The 26,786-nt window shown below is 37.3% G+C and overlaps 2 protein-coding genes across 2 annotated transcripts in view; one reads left to right on the top strand and one right to left on the bottom strand.

Annotated features, from left to right (window-relative positions):
* Positions 1 to 19,027, bottom strand: part of znrf1 (zinc and ring finger 1) — a 45,234-nt gene extending 26,207 nt beyond the window's left edge. Inside the window, exon 1 of the mRNA XM_067380029.1 lies at positions 18,132 to 19,027. Coding sequence (XP_067236130.1) covers positions 18,132 to 18,519 — 388 coding nt within the window. The 5' untranslated portion in view covers positions 18,520 to 19,027. The remainder of the gene's footprint in view (positions 1 to 18,131) is intronic.
* A 1,847-nt stretch (positions 19,028 to 20,874) lies between these two features.
* On the top strand, positions 20,875 to 25,038 carry gins3 (GINS complex subunit 3). Its single transcript, XM_067380030.1, has 3 exons — positions 20,875 to 21,151; positions 22,957 to 23,190; positions 24,652 to 25,038. Exons 1-3 carry the CDS (start codon positions 20,981 to 20,983, stop codon positions 24,880 to 24,882), a joined length of 636 nt encoding a protein of 211 aa, XP_067236131.1. The 5' UTR covers positions 20,875 to 20,980; the 3' UTR covers positions 24,883 to 25,038.
* The last annotated feature ends 1,748 nt before the right edge of the window (positions 25,039 to 26,786 follow it).

Genomic DNA, 26,786 nt, shown 5'->3' with positions numbered 1-26,786 from the left:
CTGTTGTGTGTTTTAGTAGTCAAGGGGGACAGCAAATGGTCAAAAAGACACTATAACTTGAAGTTAGCCTTGATTACACCTTAAAAACGTAATGACCTTCAGTTTGGGAGGTCTTGTATAGTTATTTTTATATCAAAGTTGTTCACTACACTTGCAGCACCAACTCGTAAAAACAATCCAGACTCGAGACTCAGAGAGCATCTGCACGTATCTGAAATTGAGCCGTTACATTCTGCGCCTGTTAAAGTGTTCCCTGGCTCTCGTCCTCCAAGCTGACGTGTTCCTCAAGCAGAGCCGACTGCTCCGTCTGATCTCCATGCATTTTTGATGATACTTCCGCATATAGTTTTTGCTCATTTTCCCACGGTCAAAAAACTTGCATGCTAGACTCTAAACTCTGCTAACCAAAATTCCCATGACTCAAAGACAGTGTTGCACTGTACAAAATACTATTTTCTGTTCGAAGTTGTAAACATGGTTTTTGAGCATCTTTTTTTCAGCATGTCAAGTCTAAATAAAGCAAGCAAATGTAAACATTTATGAAAGCAATTCAAAAACAAAAAAAACAAAAAAATTTCTAGTGCACTGCTTTTTTTAAATAAAAAATGTTCAATATGTAAATTAATACGCAATGATAAACATTTGCTGTCAATGATAACTATATTTAGTCACATGACTTGGCTGCTTTACTATGTTACATTTAATTCTACAAAGTGTCAAGTTATTGTGACGAGTCAGAAGTGTATTGATCCATCTGCAGTTTATTCAAACAAGGGCAGTACAGCAGAAACACATCCAGAGAACAGGCAAGGGTCAGGGCAGGCAGCAGAAATCAGAGTCCAGATAAACAGTCCAAGTCAACAACAGGTAATTAATACAGAAATAACACTCAGAAATGAAAACCTGGGCTAATCAAGACTTCACAAGGAAATATGAGTGAGAGCGTCTTTTTTTTATAGGAGACTGAGTGCGTATGTGATTGCCGGCAGCTCAAAATACCCCATAGATTTTTTTGTAATACATTTTTTTAACGGCCTGTGTCATTAAATATGAGCCGATTTAGGCTGCGGCCCCTTTAAATTCTTGTGCTCCACGCCCCTGGAGCTCGCGCTTGCCTTAAACAGCATAAACAAAGTTCACACAGCTAATATAACCCTCAAAATTGTTCTTTACAAAGTGTTTGTCATGCAGCATGTCTAATCGCGTAAGTATGGCATTTATTTGGATGATTACATTTGATTCTGAATGAGTTTGAAGCTGTGCTTCGTGGCTAAAGCTAACATTACACACTGTTAGAGAGATTTATAAAGAATGAAGTTGTGTTTATGAATTATACAGACTACAAGTGTTTAAAAAATGAAAATAACGACAGTCTTGTCTCCATGAATACAGTAAGAAACGATGGTAACTTTAACCACATTTAACAGTACATTAGCAACATGCTAACGAAACATTTAGAAAGACAATTTACAAATATCACTAAAAATATCATGATATCATGGATCATGTCAGTTATTATTGCTCCATCTGCCATTTTTCGCTATTGTTCTTGCTTGCTTACCTAGTCTGATGATTCAGCTGTGCACATCCAGACGTCCTGCCCTTGTCTAATGCTTGAACATGAGCTGGCATATGCAAATATTGGGGTCATACATATTAATGATCCCGACTGTTACGTAACAGTCAGTGTTACGTTGAGATTTGCCTGTTCGTCAGAGGTCTTTTAAACAAATGAAATTTATATAAGAAGGAGGAAACAATGGTGTTTGAGACTCACTGTATGTCTTTTCCATGTACTGAACTCTTGTTATTTAACTATGCCAAGATAAATTCAATTTTTAATTCTAGGGCACCTTTAAAATAAAATAATAAAAAAGCTAATAGAAAATAGAAAACTTTTGTTCTACTAAAAAACAGACTTTCTACTAAAAAAAAACTAAAATATTGTTTTTTTTTTGCATTTATCTGCCCCTAAATGTAATATAAAAAAAACTGAACAGTGATTTGTTCTTTTAGATGTCAATCAAATATGTCACCAAGTCTAAGCTGGTCATTCTTTTAGATAGAAAACACTGAAAGTCAATATAATTAAGCTTAATTCAGATCATCCAGTGAAGTATTACAAATTTATGTATGTATATGTAAATATATATTTCAATCATGACATCTCTAGGAAGATTGTTAGCATGGTAATGGACATGACAATGTTAATGTATTTGGTCTAGGTGGAATAGATCTGCTACGCTGCTGCTGATTATTGCTGCTGCACAAATATATCTATAACCCATTGCAGATCTAAACAGGTGGAGCTGGGGAAGGTGGAGGGTTTTAAAGGAACTGCTATGGTGAATGTAATCAGCCATTTAAATGTGTGAGCAACTAGCTCATCGACTAGCTCATGTCACTGCAAAGTATTGATCTGTGTCTCCTCACAGGGTGGCCTGAAAGGATCGGTGTTTCCAAAACAGTATTCAAATAAAAAAGGTTGATTACAATGAGGGAATTGACAGACACCAGTGATGCTTAATCAATCAGCAGCAGCATGACTCTGTAAAGGGCTCAATGATTACATCACAGAACTGCATCACCAAGAACCCAATGCACGACCGATGAACTGTTTGTGACGATTCATACACAGCATCTTAATAAATCCACAGTGTGAGCTGCGGCCCTGCTTGAATGTCACATTCAGAGTGCACTGACATCACGTAAAAAAGAGTATGTCATGATATTTCAAAGAGAAGTGATTAAAGGAACGATAGCCTCTTATAAAGACAGACAGCCCTTTGTACAAGCAGGAAACAGTGCATGACTCAGCAGAAAACCACATATAAAAACAGGTCAAACCATTAAAAGGTGTTAAGCGCCTTAGGACAGACTAGAAACCACAACTGCCCAGACGATGGTGACTTCCTGTGACTGTTCATTTGTCATATCACGCTACAGCTTAGCACAGTACACACATCCATCACTGCATGCAGAACCTTAAAGCTGGGTTTCACTCGCCAGCCTCTTTCATTACAAAATATTGATCTGTAAAATATATAACTACTCTGGGGACATAGTGAACCATCTCTAACACTGAAGTCAGAGAGCTTGGTGTTTAATGTCTCATTGCTATTAAAATTCCCCCTTTTCGGGTTAAAGATTGACAATCAGTGCTAATTTCCCAGCCTGACCTTCATTCGGGTTTAAAAAAAGGACGACACAGCCGACGCACATCTGCACCGATACAATGGCAGAACTCTATTGTCTGCTGTTCCTAGGTGAGGTTTATGTCATTGAACATTATACAATGACTCTGACAGCAAACCAAAAGAAAAGAGGCCATTTAAACAGGTCTGTGACAGAGAATATCCAGCAAAACTATTTTCTTCCAACCAAATAATACATATTTATCCATTTAAACAGTGTTTGGTAGGCAATGGAAGTTATTATAACAGCTGCATTCATCGTGTAAACAGTAGAGCAAACAATAGAAACTATATTCAGAAATGACCTTTTATTATGTAATGTTTAAAGTGGGATTTACAAGCCTTAAGGCCCGTTCACACCAAGGACGATAACTATGAAGATAACGATAAATACGGGTCATTGGCGAATAAGGTTTTTAGAAGTATAAAAACATAATGGAGATATAATTAATTTTGAAGTTTTATTAAGTGTTAACAATGAGATTATGTGGTTTTTATAATCAATAAATGCTGCTTTTGTCTCTTTTTTTTTTTACAAGATGGTCAAAATTTGTCACCAAAAAAGTCATTCGGTTTAACTAAAAATGACACTTTTGGTTATACTGAATGACGATATTTTCAAACAATGCTAACATGATGATATCGAGCTAACTAGCTACTAGCTATCTAACAAAAGTACAAACAAACATTTTATATTTAGTAAACTTTTTTTTTTTTTTTAAATATAACAACATTTTCTATGTTTTATAGCAGTTGTACTAAATTACCTGATGTTTCAGGACATGCATATGAGCAAGTGAAAACATGAATTTTTCAAATAGTTAAAAGATAATTAGTTTATTTTGGTCCATGACCATGTGGTCCTTTGCAGGTGTCTGAATGATGTCACATCCTGTCATATGATATTGACCGCATGACTTGATCCAAAATGTTCCCTTTATATTGGTTACTCCAAATGACATCAATGAAATTCATTTTTCCGGACATTCTTTCTCATAACAAACCAATGACTTCTACACATAATTTTAATAAAATGTTGCACTGTTGATATATGATGTTATAAAATCATGCCAGAATAAAAATATATATACATTTATTACATTTTAAGATATTTTAATCACAAATGAAATGGCTGTATTGGCCTTTGGATGGTTAAACCGAATGACCTTTTGACACTTCAAAATATTTAAAATACATTTATATGTTGCAAAATATAAACCTTTTGGATTCAATAAAAGAGATCTAGTTGTACTACCTTACATACTTTGGATGTCATTTCTTTGTTTTTTTATTATTATTAAGGCCTTTGGACAAAAAAAAAAAAAAAAAATCATTTACATCATTGACTCATATATAGTTCTAAAAATCATTCTCAATTTTAAAGAATAGCAGAGTTCACACCACAGCTATAACGATAACGGCACAGAGAAACAATATCGTTGGAATCACTTTCAGAACGATTTTATCCAGCTGATGAATGATAACAACACTGACAGCCAATCAGAATCCATCCTGCTGTAACAAGCTCAAGCATTTAAAGTGACAGACAAGCACATGGCGGGAATAAACAGAATGATATCATGCTCAAATAGTTATCCTTAGAGTTGTCATTCATTTTTTACAGATTCTACACGTGTACCCATGCATGTAGATATGCATCACTTGTACAGACACCTACCACTTATTAATAAATTAGGGATATATATATATATATATATATATATATATATATATATATATATATATATATATATATATATATATATATATATATATATATATATTGCAAAATATAGATAGACTACACATAATATAGATGAATAAATAAATATGTACACATGTACACATATACATATAGTATTATCATTATTATACATGTAGTATATCACATCTATAAAAGTCTGTAAATATATATATATATGTGTATATATATGTTATATACAGTATATCTATGTTAGATGTGATTAATAGATTAATTTGACAGCACTAATATATATATATATATATATATATATATATATATATAAATGCAATATATTATATCATAACATAATGCATAGACCTATATGTATTATAGACATGAATTATTATAGATATGAAAAACAGATATAAACTAATCATGCAAGGAAACTAATCATCAAAGCACATAACATATTTCTTTTTCTCTTATGTCAACTACCTAGCTAAATAAAATTATTCAAAATTCTGTTTCATGCAGTATTTAGGACTTTTTTTAAACTCTGAAGTTCTGACCAAATGAAATATCGGTCACATGAAGAACATTGTTAATGTATGCACAATTAATTGATTCTGAAATAATGAGAAAAGTACATGGGATTTTGTAATTGGTTGGTTGGTTTACATGGTATGTCACTTTCATCAATGGCATAATGAATTAATAGTCTAACACTCTGAAAGGAAAGAGCAGAGGGAAAAGAGGAGGAGTGCAAGTGAAGAGTGAGACAAGGACGTAAACATGGTGACACAGCACTGTCGAAGGAGGGAAGAGAGCGAGAGAGCGACAAGACAGCGTGACAGCTTCCTTTAAAGCAGTGCCCATCAGGACAGTATTCCTGCGTCTGCATGCCGCCTCACAACAAGCAGCTTTGCTGTTTGAAGCCTCGGATTCAAGAGCAGAGGAGTCAAGGGCATTCCCTGTCACTACTTGCGAAGGCGTTGTGTATTAGCTTATTCAGCGCAAGTGTGTTTGTGTGTGTGTGCAAGTGCCTTCATATCACTTTGTAGGTTATACACAAACACATCAATTTTAGGTGTTTACACTATACAATCACAGAGGACATTTTATTTGCTCAACGGTTGCTCTTTGAAAGCTCAGGAAACCTAATGGAGTCCTTTCATTTATGTCGACTCCATCTCACATGCTTCACCTAAGATATTTTACACATTAGGAGAAATTAATTATAATAAATTATAGAAAGAAAGGACAGAACTATAAAATAATAGTGAATACCACACATCTGATCACTTGGTCCTGAAAGAATGTGATGAGAAATGCTTGAAATCTTACTGATTCTAGACTGATATTATGATTGGTATCTTGGCAAATCTGAGCACAATTTGAGATTGTTGAAATCTCTTCTGAAGCTCTAGAAATTACACATGTGAGATTTTATCCTCAAAGCTGATGTGTTAGAAGCAGGAAAAATGGGCAAGCGTAAGGATTTAAGTGAGTTTGACAAGGGCCAAATTGTGATGGCTAGACGACTGGGTCAGAACATCTTCAAAACTGCAGCTCTTGTGGGGTGTTCCCAGTCTGCAGTGGTCAGTGTCTATCAAAAGTAGTCCAAGGAAGGAACAGTGGTGAACCAGCGACAGGGTCATGGGCGGCCAAGGCTTATTGATGCACGTGGGGAGCGAAGGCTGGCCTGTGTGGACCGATCCAACAGACAAGCTACTGTAGCTCAAACTGCTCAAGATGTTAATGCTGGTTCTGTTAGAAAGGTGTCAGAATACACAGTGCATCACAGTTTGTTGCGTATGGGGCTGCATAGCTGCAGACTGACCCCTGTCCACCGCAGAAAGCACCAACACTGGGCACGTGAGCATCAGAACTGGACCACGGAGCAATGGAAGAAGGTGGCCTGGTCCGATGAATCACGTTTACTTTTACATCACATGGATGGCCGGGTGCGTCGCTTACCTGTGGAACACATGGCACCAGGATGCACTATGGGAAGAAGGCAAGCCGACAGAGGCAGTGTGATGTTTTGGGCAATGTTCTGCTGGGAAACCTTGGGTCCTGCCATCCATGTGGATGTTACTTTGACATGTACCACCTACCTAAGCATTGTTGCAGAACATGTACAGCCTTTCACTGAAACAGTATTCCCTGGTGGCTGTGGCCTCTTTCAGCAGGATAATGCGTCCTGCCACAAAGCAAAAATGGTTCAGGAATGGTTTGAGGAGCACAACAACGAGTTGATTGATAAGGTGTTGATTTGGCCTCCAAATTCCCCAGAACTCAATCCAATCGAGCATCTGTGGGATGTGCTGGACAAACAAGTCCGATCCATGGAGGCTCCACCTCGCAACTTACAGAACTTAAAGGATCTGCTGCTAACATCTTGTTGCCAGATACCACAGCACACCTTCAGGGGTCTAGTGGAGTCGATGCCTCGACGGATCAGGGCTGTTATGGCAGCAAAAGTGTGACCAACACAATATTAGGAAGGTGCTCATAATGTTATGCCTGATCGGTATATATAAAGCATTCATTTTTTTTTTAGGCAAGTTTATGTTGTTGCTGGTCTGTTTACCACAACAAATACTGGATGAAATAATAATGTTGCTAGTTAAGCTAGTTAGGAAGCCGGGTTGGGGACACATCCAACATCCAGAAGGTAACATATGTGAAAAATAATTTGGAAGTGACACAAGAGAGAACTAACAATGTCAATCGGTCAAGCGAATACTTGTTTTCCCAGAATGAAAATAATCTCAGATTTATTGATCTATCACTACATAATGCAATGCTCCAAACATATCAAGGTTAAATGACACAGATGATCACACGAAGCATTTAAATGCAAAGTGAAAGAGATAGAAAGCGGCAACAGAAACAAATCAATATTGCATGCTGTTTTCACAGCTTATCGGTTCTCAAAGAATTCTGTTTGCAAGGAGGCTTATTGTGTCTCGACACCAGCGGCGGCGGTCATCTGAATCAGTGCCTCCGACGCTCCTGAATGGAACGGCCAGGATGCCCATACATGGGCGTAACCGTGTTCACATGACATCAGAACGAACTCTCCTCAACTAGTTTCAACTTATTACCTTCAGTGGGAAAAGAACAGCTGTTTCCATGGCAACAGCAGAACGAGAGGGAGGTAATGACATGGAGAGGGAGAGGAGTGTCTGCCAGTGTGTTTATGTGTGTGTGTGTGTGTGTATGGTTATAGATGCAGACATACTGTTTTCCTCTGTAAACTTCCTGATTACAGGATGTTGATTTGGCCCTTGAGAGAAAAGACGGGGTATATTTTTCCCACTGATAGCACGTGAACGATCACATAACAATGTGCGAGGTCTCAAAAGAGAAGGAAATGAGCACACAATCGCTAAAACCGAAGCAACCATTGAAAAACTACATCGCAAAGGTCCCTGGGGTGACAAAAGTCACCCTTGTGCATATCACAGGTTTATCTTTAGCTTGTCTCCACTGTATAATGGCAAGGTTTGGTCCCCGCTCCATGGAAACTGTTGTCATGGCCTCTCGCTGTCTGCTAGGCGCTGCTAATTGGCCAGTCGTTTGCACTAGGGGCTCCTCCTTCATTGAAGGAGCTCTGGCAGCTGTCATTCACAGGAGCCGCTACATGCAGGAAGTGTGAGTGACGGGGCGGGGGGGAAAATGTCTTTCTCGCGCACTCTTTCCCTCCCTCTGGGTCTCGATGAAATGAGTGTGCGAGTGTTGTGGGGGTGGCAGGCATGTTGAGGCCGCATGTAAGACTGCAGCCTGAAAACAGCGGTGGCAAGCGACAGGGTTGTCACAGCAACAGCCGACCTCCTTCAACTCTGCAGTGTGTAGCTGCGTTTCAATTCACAGGGGCCTTACACAGTGTACACGGCTCGCTACGCACTGAGAAGGGGATATGTGTAGAAGTTCAGTGCAACATCATCAAACTTGAGTCAACGTGGGAGCTGAAAGTGCTGTCAAATCGATTAATCGTGATTAATCACATCTAACATAAAAGTTTGTAAATATATATATGTGTGTGTGTGTGTGTGTGTATAAATATATACATACACAAACACACACACACACATATATATTACAAACTTTTATGTTAGATGCAATTAATCGTGATTAATCGATTTGACAGCACTTCCATGCTGGCAAAATGAGTCGCAATGAGCAAATTTTCAAAAACGAGTTAATCGCATCTAACATAAAAGTTTGTAAATATATATATGTGTGTGTGTGTGTGTATAAATATATATACACATACACAAACACACATATATATGAAGAGTTTGGTTCCAAAACGCGATAAATGCCATTTAAAAAAAAAACTGAGTTTCCGCCAAAATCAGTATTTTATCTGCTCGGTATTGAAAAGTCATTTATTAATTTTGTGCTATTCTGTCATGTTTTCTCCCTTTCTTTTCAAAACGCAACAAACGCCAGTCTCCTTTTTCTGCAGAACGCTCTCAACCAATCACAGCGCACCATTCCACCCACTGTAAACATTGAAGGCTTTTTTAAAAAGCCGTTTTTAATACCAATGTACTCTGCAAATGTGTTTATTTAATCGTTAATGACAAATAATTTATAACATTAACAAGACGACCCGTTGAATTAATTTTGGGAGCGATGGCTGAATGTATTTTTAGTAAAATGTCCGTATATAAGATAAATATTTGCAAAGTTTAGACTCTGTCATATATGTGAATCAACTTACTTTGTTGTGTATTTTCAATTTGAAAAATAACTTTTATATTGATGGATTAATTGCATTTTGAAAAAAAAAAAGTGTCATGGATTTATTGCATTTTTGGGGAAAAAATAATATGTTCTTATAATAAACTTTTTAAAATCAAAATGTAGATTTTAATTTTTAATGTTTTTATAACCAAAAGATGCTATGTGAAAGTTTGAAACAGAAAATAGTGGTTTTCATCTTGCCACTTTCAGGGTAAAGAAAACGATTTTTTACTCAAATTAATCAAAATGGAGTTATTGCGTTTTGGAACCAAACTCTTCATATATTTACAAACTTTTATGTTAGATGCAATTAATCGTGATTAATCGATTTGACAGCACTTCCATCTCATCATTGCCATGCTGGCAAAATGAGTCGCAATGAGCAAATTTTCAAAAACGAGTTATTGTTATTCTTACATTCTCTTTAAAAAAAAAAATTTAAAAATGTTATATGAAATGTTGGAATCTGACAAAAAATGACTGAGCTACACCTGTTTGAAGTAGATATAGTCAACAAAGTCAATTTTGAGAAAAATCGAGTTCATAAAATCCTTGGTAATACCACCAAATCTGGCACAAAACCAATATCCATAGGAAAAAAAAAATATATATATATATTTCAACTTATATTGTTTGATAGCGTGATCGTGCGCTGAGGCGTCTTTGTGCGCACTGCGAATTTCAGATCTGTCAGTCAACGCGAATAAGATTGTTTTGTTTACATCAGCATGAGTTTGAAAATCACATTTCATTGGTTCAGACTCATGCCATCGAAAATTCACTATGAATATTCACAAAGTTGGAATGCTGCGCTTTCGCCAGTCGACGAGAACCAAGCAGTGAAAAACGGCATTTTTCATGGTCAAAGGAAAGATACTCCTCTCAGAAAAACATTCAAGTAAAGATATTTTTCAATGTTTAAATGCTATTTGGAGCATTGGGATCGCTAGATGAGGGCTTAATGAACTAATTTTTGTGAAAACCTCAATTTCGACTAAAATTGACATTTTTCACTTGGTTTGCATGTAGCTCGAAATTAGACTGTGCGCATTCCAACTCATTTTGCCAGCACGGGTCACGCACACACATTCCCCCCTCACATTATACTTATAATTCAGAAGACAGAGGACAATACCAATAATAATTCAGAGGACAATACCAGGTGACTGGAATGCACCCTGTGTGTCTGTGTATACGTGCGTGTCTGCTTTTGTTTTGGGACTCTGTGTCTTCCTTTTGTGTCAGTAATATGCAGTGCATGTGTATGTGCATCTGTGTCTTTGCATAAATGTATTACACCCTGATATAAGAGAGAGAGTGAGAGAGAGACCAGTGAGGCAAAGAAAAAGCAGAAATAATTTGCGAGTGACCTATATTTCTTGAATCCTGCTGCCAGACAAATCAGCACAGATGTTCAACAATCCCAACATTCCTAAAAGACTTGCCACCAAAACCAGCACCGTATCACTCTTTTGGTTGCAATTAATGCAAAACATTGATGTTTACTTAAAATATCATATTAAAGACTTCCGTTGTGATATCGGCTCAGATGGGGGCTGCTTTTAAAGCGGGAAACAGGCAGCAGTGAATGATTACTCCGTTTTCTAATGGGTGAGCAATAATGATTATACAGAGCACTTTTAGTAGAGCGATTACTTTTGCTTTTAATCTGCTTGCGTGCAGCAAACAGGTGAGTGACTGCCTCAATAAGTTGACCAGCCTTTGACACAAATGCTACAGCTGTAACATGAATTCTACCAGCTTTGAAATAAACTAGCTACAGTATGTAAGAGAGCGTAAAGACTGCTGTGACAGCGCAGAATGGAATTCATGGTTTCGACTAAAAGATCAGCAAGAAATACCACTTTCTAATTGGAAATTAAACACTGTTACCCACACAATGAGCCTACTTAATCTGAACAACTTCCTCTCAATGAACAAATGTCAATGACTCAACTTTAAATCACCAGTGCTTACTCTTTAAACAAAGGCAATTACTGATTATTAGTAGCACTTCCCAAGGAAACCATCAATTGCTCATACTTGTAGTCCAGACTATAACTAGTCCCACACTGTGATACGAACATGAACGAAATCTCAAGTTGTGTGGTCTGTTAAGGGGAGGTGTGCTAGTTCTTTGCTAAGAAATCAGATTTATGATTTTCTCGCAGGCAGTAAAAAAAAATCACATATCCTAAGATCAGAATATCAAATAAACTAAGGAAGATAAGAACGTCCTAGCAATACCCTAGCAACCACCCAGAAAACACTAGCAACCATTTAGATCATTCTAGCAACAGCATAGCAATAACCTACTATGGTGTGGCTCTATGGAGTTTTGCACAGACCAGCACAACTACTGTTTCAGAAATATATTGTTTGTTTTACATTAATTTTACATAATCTATTTTCAATTTAAATTTAGAAGGAAATTCACCCTATTCAAATGCATCTTAAAAGGTTAGTTCACCCAAAAATGAAAATTCTGTCATTAATTACTCACCCTCATGTTCCACACCCGCAAGACCTTCATTCATCTTCAGAACACAAATTAACATATTTCTGATAAAATCCGATGGCTCAGTGAGGCCTGCATTGCCAGCAAGATGATTAACACTTTCAATGTCCAGAAAGCTACTAAAGACGTATTTTAAAACAGTTCATGTGACTACAGTGGTTCAATCTTAATGTTATGAAGCGACAAGAATACTTTTTGTGCGCCAAAAAAACAAAATAACGACTTTATTCAACAATATCTAGTGATGGGCGATTTCAAAATTCTGCTTCATGAAGCTTTGAAGCTTTACGAATCTTTTATTTCGAATCAGTGGTTTGGAGAGTGTATCAAACTGCCAAAGTCATGTGATTTCAGTGAACGAGGCTTCGTTACGTCATAAGTGTTTCAAAATTTCAATGGTTCACCATTGGGGGGCTTGACTTAGGCAGTTTGAAACACACTCTGAACCACTGATTCGAAAAAAAAGATTTGTAAAGCTTCGAAGCTTCATGAAGCAGTGTTTTGTAATCATCCATCACTAGATATTGTTGAATAAAGTCATTATTTCAGGGTTTTTTTGGTGCACAAAAAGTATTCTCATCGCTTTATAACATTAAGGTTGAACCACTGTAGTCACATGAACTGTTTTAAATATGTCTTTAGTAGATTTCTGAGAATTGAAAGTGTTAATTATCTTGCTGTCAATGGAGGCCTCACTGAGCCATCAGATTTCATCAAAATTATCTTAATTTGTGTTCTGAAGATGAACGAAGGTCTTACGGGTGTGGAATGACATGAGGGTGAGTAATTAATGAAAGAATTTTCATTTTTGGTTGAACTAACCCTTTAATGATCTTATTGTGAATTCATGCATTTTCATTTTGTTTTTTACAATATACTTGTTTATCAAAATGTAATAACTGGATCTTCCAGTACAGAAAAAAAGAAAAATTGAATCCAATTACCAAAGATGGTAACTGTAATGAACTTACTGTAAATAACATGGATGAAGTTTGACACAGAGATAGATGAATAAAGCAAGTAGGCTTGAAGTATGAAATGTTGCAAGTAGGCCAGCCACTGGTGTAAACAGAACTTTTGTTTGCCTAGTGAAAATAAACAGAATTAACTTGTAAGACACTGATTGAATCCAGCCTCATTCATGCTTTATGGAGCCTGTAGGGGGTTGATAGCTCTACAGATTATACAAGCTTACCGCTTGCTTATCAGATCCATAACGCTAAAGTTTCTTCTGAAAAGTCAAACAGAACTGTAGAACATAAATGTGCTTTTGTTAAATAAAAGGTTGAGGTTTCTGTGCCACTAGAATTGCAAAAATAACGAGTGTCAAACAGGTTTCCTGAGCACTCCCTCCATTTACATTTGGCCAGTCTGACTGATAGTCCCGCCCCAAACTCACTCTCTAGGGCTCCTATTTTAACGATCTAAGCACATGGTCTAAAGCACACGGTGCACTTAGGGTGTGTCCGAATCCACTTTTGCTAGTTTAACGACGGGAAAAATGGTCTGTGCGCCTGGCGCATGGTCTAAAAGTGTTGTACCTTGTCTCTTAATCAGTCAACGGTGTGTTTTGTGCAATAAACCAATCAGAGTCTCATCTCACATTCCCTTTAAAAGCGCTTTTAAAGGGGATCGCTATTTACACGGCGGAATTTGCAAGCGGAAAAACTGAACGCTTCTCTAACAAGGAAATGGATCTGCTCGTGTGCGAGGTTAAAGCGTGCGAACAGACCATCTACGAGACAAGCCGGATTCCACCAAAGCATTTTTATCTTTATGCACACAATAATAATATTTTACATTGTAAAAATATTATTTTTAATATTGTGCATGTGCTGCACATTCCTGTGTGTGTAATAAGCAGAGTGTACGCACGTTGTGTGCCCGCCTAAAGGTGCATATTACTAACATAAAAAAATATTGTGCCATTGACCAACTGAAACCTGGTCTAAAGTCAATGGCTCAATATTTTTTTGTTATTTAAAGAGCACATTAGTAATATGCGCCTTTAGGCACAATGTGCGTACACTCTGCTTATTACACACACAGGGACGCGCAGCAGCACAGAAACATGCAGTCTATTTCTCATAATAGCAATGCGCCAACAATGCGCCTGAACGAGACTCCCCCCCACCCCCCCCCCCCCCCCCAAAAAAAACACCCTATAGGTCGTTTTTCAAGCACCTTATTATGACCTATATTTACGTTTTAAAGTCATGCGCCCTCTAGCTGGCGTAAAAATAATGACAGTGTCGTGTTACATCTGTCCTCATGAAATGGCGTATGACTGTCATTATCAATCAAAATGCGTGTTCATTTAAATGCAATGGGTCTCATTCATGAAACACGAGCAGAACAAATTTTTGTGTAAATCGTGTGTAAACTGGTTCTGGCGTAAATTTTCGGATTCATTAAAATGTTCGTATTTTCCAAATGTTAGTTGGTACGAAAGAAATCTACACCTGCTCCCAGCCACGCGTAAATAGTGCGTTTAACATCCGAACGTTTTGGTCATTAATAAGGCTGCATTTTAATTCACCTTAATAAGGTACATATTTACACAGCATGTTGAAAAAATATTATATATAGTAATTACATACGTTTTTTTCTTTTTACTTTTATTGTGAGAGCCAGTAATAGCATCTGCAAACGGAGCACTTTAATCAAATAATGGATTGATTTCAATACGGTTGGGCAAACTAATGGACCCTTATTTGTTATGGAAATTGTTTCCTATAAAATGTCCAAAATCCTTCATTTGGTGTCATAATATGATGCCCATATATAGTTGTCAGTCGGATTTAATGGGCGGGATTTATGGTAATTGAGAATGAGCGCGCACGCGTGTCCCATTTACGACTGATTGGAAATCATTAATGCACACACACATTTCACTATCACTTCCGACGTTTACGAAGTATTTGTAAATCCGGAGAAGAGTTTTCGGGAAGGTCTCTTTACGCGCAAATCACTCACATATTTACTCGTATATTTACGAATGTTTCATAAATGAGACCCAAAGTGTGGACTTTTTACACCATTTCTCCTATTTCCATTTTTTTATTAACGACTACACCCACCCCATCCCTAAACCCACCCTTAGTGATTTATAGTGCATATACTTTATGAGCACATGCGTTCCCTGGGATCGAACACACGATCGCATTATCACATTGCATATTGTTATTGCAATGCTCTGCCAATTGAGCTACGCAAAACCCGAAATATGATGCAGATAAAAGAGAACAATGCATTAAAATGAAAGTGCAACTTTAGCAAACGCTCCTTTTGGTCGGATTTCATGAATTAAAATGAAAGTGTCCTGTTGTCGATAGGGGCGCCACTTTAGTAAACACTCCTATGGGTTGTATTTCAGGGAAGTGACAAACGACCTATATGTTCATAATGGTTGGAGAACATGTTGGCTTAAACACATCTCGTTTTCAGACCAGCATGCCCATGGGCACACAAATGGGTGCAAATGCATGTGCTATTTAAACAACGTGGTACAGGACGTGAAAATGATAACAGCGTTGGGCTGAAACTAGCAAAAAACACTTGCGTTGCGCCTGGCGCCACATTGCGCCGGGTGTATAGGGCCCAAACACTCAAATAAACAGATCAATGTTTTAAAACATATCAGTACACTTTTCTGGGGGATCAACGTATGAAAGGCTAACTAGTTGTTAGATAAAAGAAGTATAAATGAGTATTTAAATAAAACAAAAAAATTAACACTTTACATTTAATTACTTGATGTTTCTCTGTCATAATACCAATGCAGTCACAACATCAATTTTTGAAATATCTTCTTTTGTATTCCACAGAGGAAAGCAAGCCATACATATTTGGAATGACATGAGGATGAGTAAATGACCAAATTTTCATTTTTGGATGAACTATGCCTTTAAAAGAGAGCAATACAATTGCAGGGTGGATGTATTTATGCAGTTTTTAATTATGGATAAACTGGGCTGATATGTGTGGGTATGTTTAAGTCAGTGTTTCAGATGAGTCATTTGCATTTCATTAAGTGTTTGACTTGAAAATATACCTATTTACTAAGCCTTACTTTCAAACACAGGGGAACATGCAGTACTTTTCCTAGAACCGTTTCCCCTAATGATCCCTGGACCCCACCCTTTAGAAAGGCACCTGACCTCCTCTGTGTTCACTGTGACATTCATTAACTCACAGTAGCAACCTGGCAACCTGTGTGTGATCACTGTTTAGAGGCCAAATCACACACCATGACATTAAGAGCTGAACGCCTCACCTGTTAACATGAGCTTCGTTCCCTGACAATAAGGGGAAGCTCATTTGGTGTCAGTGAAATAACCTTTAAGAGAAAAAGTGAGTCAGATTGTTTACATCTGGCAGGTTTCCTCTGGAGGCCACATTTGGGGCTTGCTTAACGAGCAGCGAGGGACTGAGGCTGGAAGGCATCAGAGCGCTGCGGCTCAGGCCTTGACAAGCCCAGTAGTGGTGTTTCAGTCCTGAATGAATCGTTCTTGTTCACTTACATGTACTGACTCATATTTCTGTCTCTTCCGTTAGATGTGACTGCTTTCCTGTCTTAAAGGACTGCTAGCATAAATGCGTTCGAGTGCAGGTTGTGATGAAGAAGCATTGTGTTGGTTTAAACAAATGCTCATCACTGAACGAGTGGACTTTGTTAGTCTAAACAATGAATGAGTAACTTCATTAATTTGAACAAAACGAATGAGAAAGACATCTCAGTCGTGAAAGATAGATCAGCATCTCTTACGTTTAGTTCTGCTTACTAACTGACTGTTGTTTGTTCAGTTTGTCAAGTGAAATAATCTCAATCACAATAAGGAGAGAAAGGTGTGAACAGTCTATGAATATGTGGAATTATAACAACAATTAAAATAATGAATGTAAAATAAATTATCGTACCAAAACTATTATTGTCTTTTTTAAAGTTGGCATGAAACGGAAGTAGTGATAGTCTTTTCTATTGTGACACATAGGCTAAGTGAAATGGCTTTTTAGAAAAAATGTAGAGCAGGACTTGATTTTGTCCATCAGAAATTAATTCTGAGATATCATCAGAGATATCATTGCAAGAGCACATGAAGTTTAAAAAAAAAAATATATATATGGGCACAGATAAATCATTTATAATAAATAAATACACAAATATTGTTAATTTTGATTTCATCGTGACTTTAAATCCATGCCCAGCAAAAATGAACTAAAACAAATTAAAGGGTTGATTAAAGATATTGTTGAATAAAGTTAAATTATAAAGAATAAATTATTTTTGTTTTTTGTGCACAAAAGGTATTCTCAACGCTCCATAAAATTAAGGTTGAACCACTGCAGTCGTGTCGACTTTTTAAACAATTCAATAGTATCTTTCTGGACCTTGAAAGTGTTGATTATATTGCGAGTCATACCTCTCGGATTTCATCAAAAATATCTTAATTTGTGTTCCGAAGATGAATGAAGACCTTACGGATGTGGAACGACACGGGGGTGAGAATTTTCATTTTTTGGGTAAACTAACCCTTTAAATAGGCTCAGCGAACGATTCAATGACTTTCTCTCACACAAAAGAAACTCCATGCTCGACCTACAAACAAGTGAACGAATCTTTTTGTTGAAGATATTCGAGTTCACTGGGATGAATCAAAGTCCCTACCACTATGACCCAGTCAGAGAGACATATTGTGGTTGGAGAAAAGCGGATGATAACCATTGAATCCCCCTCCCTCTTTAATCACAGGCTAATTGTTCCAGTAAGATTTGGCAACCTGGTTTATTAACGTCAATTCGCGCCAGTCGAGTCCAGCCGTTGGTCAGACAGGTCTCGTGCGCATTCCCCCTCCCGCCGGCGCGAAAACTGGAGCAGCAGGATGCCCTCGAGTGATATTCCGTACTACATGTGGTGGCATCGATGTAGCTTTGTGCCACTGCGCCCTGTTTATGCGGAGTTTGAGTTATCACTTACCGCTGTGGGCGCTAAACCATCGGGGCGCGATGTGCAGGGGCAAAGTGTCTGCCAACGACGCCCGGGATCCCAGGTAAAGCATACCGTCCGTGTGGTGCCCCCCGCCAGTTTCTTGGTATCCGTTCCCGTTATGAGCGGGATCCGAGCCAGACCCCCCTCCTGCTCTGTCCGAGTCTGTTCCTCTGGGGGTGTAAAACCCGAAGGGCACCGTGGCGCTGTGATCTATGCCCATCCCCGCTACAGAGCTCACCGAGCGGCTGCGCAGTCCCATCGTGCCACCTGGCCGGTAGTGCCCGAAGTGGGCCGAGGGTGGCACCGCGCTGTCATCTGTCGAGACACCGGGAAAAGCACCCCGGGGCCGCCCCGCTGTGCTCTGTTTGCCCCCCATCCAAAAGTATCTGCTAAAATGGGTGGGGGTGTCGCGGAAAGGGTGTCACGGATCGCCCTGCGGCGCTTCTCGAGCCTCCTTCAAACAAGCGACCAAAACAAGCGCTTAAATCCGCGGTTGTCAAGTCTGACTAAAACAGCTGTGTCTCGCAGACGCAACAGCCCATTTTCCTGGTCGAATCATGGACCTAAAGTCTCAATAATCACCTTAACTTACGAGGGAACAAGGGGGTGATAAAGCCGTTCGCGCGAGCAAAAACGCAACACGTTCTCCGCTTATAAGCAACTGACAGGACAGCCTGCCCAGAATCACCACGCGCAACAACACATCCGCAGTACTTTGAATGCAAAGGCTTTCTCTCTTATTCAAAGAGGAATGACTCAAAATACATCAGTCATGATGCCCGTCCAGTGTATACGTCCAGGTCCGCTCGTCCGTCTGCCTGGAGATTCGGGTCAACGTGTGCCGCTCCCCTGCACGCGCAGATCCGTCCGTGCGCTGCTGCTGCTGCTGCTGCTGGGAGACAATAGAGGCGGTTACTGCGCATACGCGGATTAACAGTGGCGAGATGTGCTGTAAACGCGAGCATGGATTTACAATATCTAGCCCGAACAATCAATTATTAAGAAGTTAACACAGACAACGTCTCGCCAACAAACAGCCGCCTGCTGATCCGAATATGGAGTTAAGGGAGGACAGAGATGTGACCCAGTAACGTTGCCATAACGAAGTTAACACAGAGGCGGCAGACATTATTTAATTTAGGTACTCCTCATGTTTTCATTCAGTTGGAGGCCTAATAAATGCTTGCTTGAGGGAAATGATCTTTCATCTCCATAACGGGGCCAAAAATGCGAGTGTATTAGGTCAAAATGCCATGAAATCTCAGGGGAAATTGACATCATAAACCATGTTTAGTTTAAAATGGCACTGATATGTGCATCAGTTTGCATCTTCAAAGTGCTTTATTGCGTTTATTGTCAATTATTTAGTGTTGCATTATCACACACAAACATATGGTATGACAAAATAATCACAATAAATGAAAAATACATAATTGCAATATATAATACAAGCATAACTTCCGCCAAGACAAAGCATCTCTCTCTGTCTGCTGTATTTCTACTCATCGCTCGCAGTAAATCAATTATGCTTATTAATATTTCTGCATTCATACATTATGTATGGACCACATCACTAATATCAAAGTGTGCATTGCATTAAACTTAGTTAAATCTTTTCGAGACATGACCATAACAACCGTAGACACTGCTGTAAATCATTACATTTGCTTCCCCTGAGGCTTTTTAAAATTAACATAAAATATATGATTATTATATTATTTTCTGCAACTGCTGCCTATCTCTCAATACAAAAATATAGTTAAAATAAACTAATGCGTTCAATGTCATACCATTTTGAGAATATGATTTATGGTCATCTAAGAATACAGTATGTGAGCAAAAACCATAATTTATGTCTATAAAAAGAAGTAGTATGACAGTACTGAGTCTGTTCTGCAAATTTGGCTGTGATCATAAGATCTGCTTTTTAAACGAAGACAGTGACTTGGTGCTGTCTCTTTATGCATGTATATTTCATATGTTGTGCTGTAAATCAAAGATGATTTGAGTATGGCATGTATATGAAGATGAAAAGCACCTGATAGATCAAGATAATTATAATATTATTAATTTTTATATATATTAACTGAGACCTTTAAAGAACAAATATATTCTATTTAGGAATAGAAACTGACTTATAAACTTTCATTGTGTGTGTCTGCTTATATTGTGTTGTAAACAACTTTTGAATTCACAACAAGATGATAATATAGTTTTGTAATCCTATTTAATGACAGGCCACTGGTAAACCATTGTTTACGTGAGACTATTCTTGTTCTTGTAATGGTATGCAGTAACTGACAGACAGTAGTAATCACTGCAATTACAGACTGTCTCGTGGGTAAATTAAAGAAATAGCGACATCTGATGGCCAAAGTAATAAATGCGCATGATAGTTTTACACATAAGAAGCATTAGGTAAATGTTAATATAAATATTTTTGCTCCTTCTTTTTTCTTTTCATCTTCTTTTCTTTTTGTTTTTCTCTTCTTATAAAAAGTTTGTTGCTATTAAAACGACTTTAACAGATTCTAAATAAATAAATACAGCAGCAGTAATGTCTTTTCTTTTTAAACTGGCCTGGTATTCTCTTCCTATTCACCATATGTTTCAATCAAATGCTGCAAATCAAAGAATAGGCTATTTGAAGAGGATCTTCATCACTCTGTTATCGACTGCTCGGGCCTGTTCGATGCTCCTTCTGCTCTATGCTCTATTGCTTCTCATTTGAAGTTGCGCGCCAAATGCTGCTGTTGTTTTGACAAGTTTGTCTCTATTTTTTATCTTCTGTTCGATTTTTTTTGCTCATTTGTCGTTCAATTATTGTAAATAAATAAATGGACGCGCAATCCTACATGCCCATTCCTCCGGGTATTGGAATGGAGGAGAATTTCTTTTCTCTGGATGATATTTTACTCTCTCACGAGCGACTGCCGTGCAGGACGGAGAGCGCGTTCCCGAGATTGGGGTTTCTAGAGAAATCCAGCGAGACTCGCGACATACCGGAGGTATACTAATACATTAATATCACTAATGTTTGTTTAAAAACGGTTATAAAAGCTTTTAATCGCTTTTGGAGCACTTTTATGTGCTATGCTATGCAGAATAAAGATAACACAACTTTTTGAACTGTTCAAAATGTTTTTGTTTACACTTGTCCCAGATCTTCTGTCTTAAGACAGCCTTTATAAAATATAAATCATGTTTAAAGTATAATGATTTAAACGAAACGTGAATATGTATTTGTGTAGAAATGATTTTCGCAAATTAGCATTAGTCTCTTAGTTAGCATAATGGCATAATTTCCCCCATGATCAACATTTTTGCATCAACAAAGTTTTTTTCGTATTTTAGTGTATTTTACCAAGGAGACAACACTGTCAGAGCATTCAAGAAAGCAAAATAAATAATAAAAAAGCAAAAGTGTTCAGAATAGTTTTATTGGGCATCATTTCCAAACAATCTGTAATTTTGTCAAATTGTGCATAAAGAGTGAAATGTCTGTTTAATACATAAGATGCAGTTATGAAATTAGTCTTAAGGGATAAAGAAAAAATGTTTAATTAGAAAATAAAATAAAATTACCATAACTGTCATTTCCACTACAAAAAATTATTAAACATTACATTATTTGAGATGTACGGAAGAGGATTAGGGCCAAGCAATAATAAAAAAATAAAACCATCTCGAGATTAAAGTTGTTAAATTACGAGAAAAAGTAATTAAATTACGAGAAAAAAGTCGTTAAGTTATGAGAACAAATTTGTAATTTAACGAATTTGTTCTCGCAATTTAACAACTTTTTTTCTCATAATTTAATGACTTTATTCTCAATATTTTATCTCGACTTTTTCTTGAAATTTAACGACATTTTTCTCATAATTTAACAAATTTGTTCTCGTAATTTAACGACTTTTTTTCTCGTAATTTAATGACTTTATTCAACATTTTATCTCGACTTTACTCAAAATTTAACTACTTTTTTCTCGTAATTTAACGAGTTTATTCTCATTTTATTTAGACTTTTTTCTCGAAATTTAACGATTTTTTTCTCTAAATTTAACAACTTCAATCTCGAAGTGGTTTTATTTTTTATTATTGCTTGGCCCTAATCCTCTTCCGTAGTGATGTGAAATGGCACTGTGGAAATATTCATGACAAAATAATAGTGTTACCACTAAATTAATAAAAATAAGTTCTAGGTTTAATTGTAGTTGTGAAGTAATCAATTTATATTATTTGCAAATAATACTTTATTTTAAAATATGCACACTTTGACTTTTATTTGTATGACTATGTTGAAAGCGCAGTTATCACATGAATCATGTAAATGATCGCATATTTTCAATTAAAAATAACTAAATTTGATTTTTTTAAAAAGTAGTTTGCATCACTGGATATTCCTGTCAGTCGTTTAACATTTCTATCATGAAATAGTTGTCATATATAAAATTTTTAGCTCGTATCTTACCATGCTTTCTTCCACTGTTAAAACTATTAAAGTGCTACGTTGGAATTCACTCTCATCATCTTTGAACAGTAAATCCCAATTTTATTGGCCATCTCAATCATTTTGACATTGACGAGTGCTGTTTGACCAGCCTAAAAATCTAACTTTTAAAACTTTGTCATCCTAACAACAAACAGAGTGGTGTATAATGGAGTGCAGCAGAGTGACGTCATGTTAAATATTAGGTCCTCCAAATGTCTATGGTGGTTACGGCCCTATATTTGTATGGTGGTCTAATGGCGTCACCATATGAGAAGAAAGTTCTGTTTTTCACAGATTTATTCTTGTGTTTGTACGTTTCAGGGCACAAAGATGGAGATGCCACTCTGGCTGGCCAAGGGCCTGTATGAAAGGAAGAGGCGAGTGCTGTCTGTGGAGCTGCCAAAGGTGTATCGTGAAGGCTGGAGAACAGTTTTCGGGGCGGATCCCGCTGTTGTAGACCTGCACAAAATGGGGCCATATTACTATGGTTTAGGCTCCCAGATGCTGCATTTTGACAGCCCAGAAAACACAGAGATCGCTAATACTATCCTCCAGGTGAGCATGTCAAGACAGATAGTCATAAAACGATAAAATATGACCGTAAAGAGCAAGCAAATGCGAGGTAAATCATCTTTAAATGCTAACTGTACAAGATATTGTGATGAGTTGTACTTAAACATATTTGGTAATGGGTAGTTGTTGTTTAGTTCAAAATTGTCATTAATTGCTCACCCTCATGTCGTTCCACACCGTAATACCTTCGGTCATCTTCAGAACACAAATTAAGATATTTTTGATGAAATGTAAGAGGTATATGACTCGTACATAGACAGCAATATAATCAAACACTTTCAAGGTCCAGAAAAGTATGTAACACAAACGAAAATTATGTCATGCGGACGGTGCATGAATGCGGACAGCCGAAGTATACCCGGGGCTGTGCGCAAGTGATTCAGTAAGCACGGTGAGTGCTTCAGTGTTTACGTATGAATATCAGCTCAGTATTGGCCAAAGATGATCACGTGAGCAACACGATGCATACGTGTGATGCTGACGCAGGAGCCGGCCAATAATTAGTCGTCATTCTGACGTAGAACAAGGAAGCACTGGATGTAAACAACATATGAGAATGACAATGAAGAGAAGATATTGTTAAATAAAGTTTTTAAATAAAGACGGTTTTAACAATGTCTTTAGTACCTTTCTGGACCTTGAAAGTGGTGATTATATTGCTGTCTATGGACGAGTCATATACCTCTAGGATTTCATCAAAAATATCTTAATTTGTATTCTGAAGATGAATGAAGGTCTTGCGGGTTTGGAACGACATGAGGGCGGAGTAATTAATGACAGAAATTTCATATTTGGGTGAACCAACCCTTTAATGTTTGCAACTTCACATGCTAAAATTATGTCAGTTAAACATCTGAGAGACATGCATGCATTACTGATCTGCTATTTCTTACCTCAACCAGTAGAGGGAGCAATATGTTTAGAATCATTACTAGCACTGACCAGTTGCTGGGCAGACTGGTATGGCCGGTTTAATAGGAAGTACAGATCCATAGTGTTAAATCCGTGAATGCAATTAAAACTCCATGTTAATTAGTTAATGGAAAGTAAATGGCATTATTTAGGACTTTAAATGTCTGCTGCATAGTTATTATGGTTGGTACTGTATGTTGGTTATGGCAATACTACAAGCAGCTTTAAACATTAAGAATATGGCAGAATTCCTTTAATACATGTGTAAAATTGCAAATGCAAAATGATTTTTAGTGTTTAAACAACTTAAACCTTGTGAGAAATGGTGGATTGCACCATTAAGTCTACTTATTTTGATAATTTTTAGTGATGAATTTATTACATTTTAGTAATTATATTTTGTTTATTGGTATAACTGATAAGAAACATTTAGACATCTTTATTATTTTACACTAACTCTCCCTGCATCCTCTAAGGATGTATAATTGTGCCTCCATATTATCTGTATACTGTCCCCATCTCTCTTATCAGACCTTCATTGGTCGTTTCCGTCGGACCATGGACTCATCCCAGAATGCCTACAACGAGGACACATCAGCACTGGTGGAGCGATTGGATTGCTTAGAGAGAAGCTTGTTTAAGGCAGGCCAGAGTGGACTAAACAGTTTCCAACTGTGGGAAAAAGGACGGTCCTCTCACCTCACTGCCTCTAGTCTAGTTATCAACTACAGAAAGAGGAAAATTACAGACCTACAGGCCTGAAAGTCCAAAAGATTGTAAAAAAGGTACAAGCAGATTTCTTGTGAATGTGTGAGAAAGTGGGTCATGTGTGTATGTTTGTTATTGAGAGACTTGTGTTAAACTTTCTGTGAACTTTTTACTGTAATATTTCTGTGTATAAACATTATTTCAATTTAGTTATGGTCAATAAATCAATTTATTCTATTGTTTTCATTCTGTTTCTTTTTTTGAAACTTCATATTGTCAAACCAAAATTTATTCAGATTTTTTTAATATATTTTTACTAGCGGGTGCTGGACACTATAGTTCATTTATGTAAGTGAGGATGGCAAAATAAAGTGAACTGTGACATATTATACCCAAACATTCTTCATACAGTGGACTACCAGTAAAACTGATAAAAATTTGGAACCAAAAATTATTCAGACACTTGACCTGACCATGTTTTGCAAATAATTAAGATTCATTTTTTTGGACAGTTTAACTCTGAGATCTTGTCATATTTTATTACCATTTACTTAAACTAAAGTGAATAAACTATTAATGAATGAAATGTTCAAGGTGTCTGAATAAATTTTGGTTTGACTGTTTTTTATATATATATATATAATATATATAATATAATCTCCCCTCGAGAGATTTGGTGCTTTAACGGCTCAGTCTTTGTTATTTCCGGTGTTTAGACTGAAACATAAATAATTAACATTAATGCATTTATGCTCTTATGTAAAGGGTGCTTGTTTCTGATAATCCATGAGTTCTTACATTTAGAATATTAGAGGTGACATTTGTATGCGTCACCAGGTTGGTTGTGAGTGTGTGTGCGAACAAGCCTTACTTGCGTCAGTCAACACAAGGACAAATCAAATCTCTGGACGTCTTCACATCTCTGTGCCCTTTTCTCTCCCCTCACTTCTTAAAACACCAAGTTAACCTATCCTTAAGATCTTGTATATTATTTGAATATGTAAGTATATTCAAATGCTCTTTTCTGCAGTATAAGTCTTCAAATGTCTTGGTCTTCTTGTTTTAATGAGCATGTTTATGAATACAGAGTCCCAGCTGCTTGTTCATGTGTAAAATGTGGGTCAGCTGATGAGGATGATCTCATCCGTGATTTTGGAATGGAAGTTATTGATATATCCCTCTGGGATGGTCATATCGACCTTGTTATCTCTGCAACCTCAACTGAGTTGGTTTGGGTAGGGCAGGAGGGATTTATTGACTTTGAAAGGTCTAAACTAAACAAAAGTCACTCTTGAAGTTACATAATTTGGTGGCTTGATTACAAATAGGGCCAGGACCTTATTGAATAAAACACTATTCAGACATTAAAGTAAAATTGTAAAAAAAAAAAAAAATCCTAGGTTACTGTTCCATGGCCTCATAGTGAATGGTTTTTCACCATGACCCATGCTGGGTCTCCTAGAACACTACCATTTCTTGTTGTTGCTCAATGAATCACTCCTGACCTGGATTCACAGTGTGGCTTTTCTGGCATGAGCGTGTGATGTACTGTTCCTCTTAAGAATCATGATCATGGAGCTGACCCAACTACTGCCACATAACCCTGGTAATAGTCACTGTTTTTTGTTAAGAATCTGTGACCGTGGCATTTATGGCTAACTTATTTACAGTGCATGCCAGACATTTTTCGAAGTGCAGACACTTAGGCTATAATATTTTATGAAGATGTAGTCCAGTGTTCAGTGCCAGAAAACAGCAGTTACTGACCAAACTGAGCCCTTTCACAGAATTTGTAAAGCAAGGACAATGTATCCACAGTAGCATCATCTCTAGCAACGCTGCATATTTTGAGTAGACTGTGGTGCTAGAACTCGTCACTGTGCCTTTAGATTTGCATGTGCACCCAAAAAGTGAACATCATTTTACAAAAACATTGATGTCACAATCCCTTCCTCTCT

This window comes from Chanodichthys erythropterus, chromosome 24, assembly GCF_024489055.1.
Source record: "Chanodichthys erythropterus isolate Z2021 chromosome 24, ASM2448905v1, whole genome shotgun sequence".
Classification (NCBI taxonomy): Eukaryota; Metazoa; Chordata; class Actinopteri; order Cypriniformes; family Xenocyprididae; genus Chanodichthys; species Chanodichthys erythropterus.
The sequence above is the reverse complement of the archived record's forward strand: the minus strand, read 5'-3'. Positions and strand labels throughout refer to the sequence as shown.

Coding starts and splice junctions, on each gene's coding strand:
- gins3 (XM_067380030.1), top strand. CDS start 20,981: ATGGACGCGCAATCCTACATGCCCATTCCTCCGGGTATTGGAATGGAG. Junction 21,152..22,956: donor AGACTCGCGACATACCGGAG/GTATACTAATAC, acceptor TGTACGTTTCAG/GGCACAAAGATGGAGATGCC. Junction 23,191..24,651: donor TCGCTAATACTATCCTCCAG/GTGAGCATGTCA, acceptor CTCTCTTATCAG/ACCTTCATTGGTCGTTTCCG.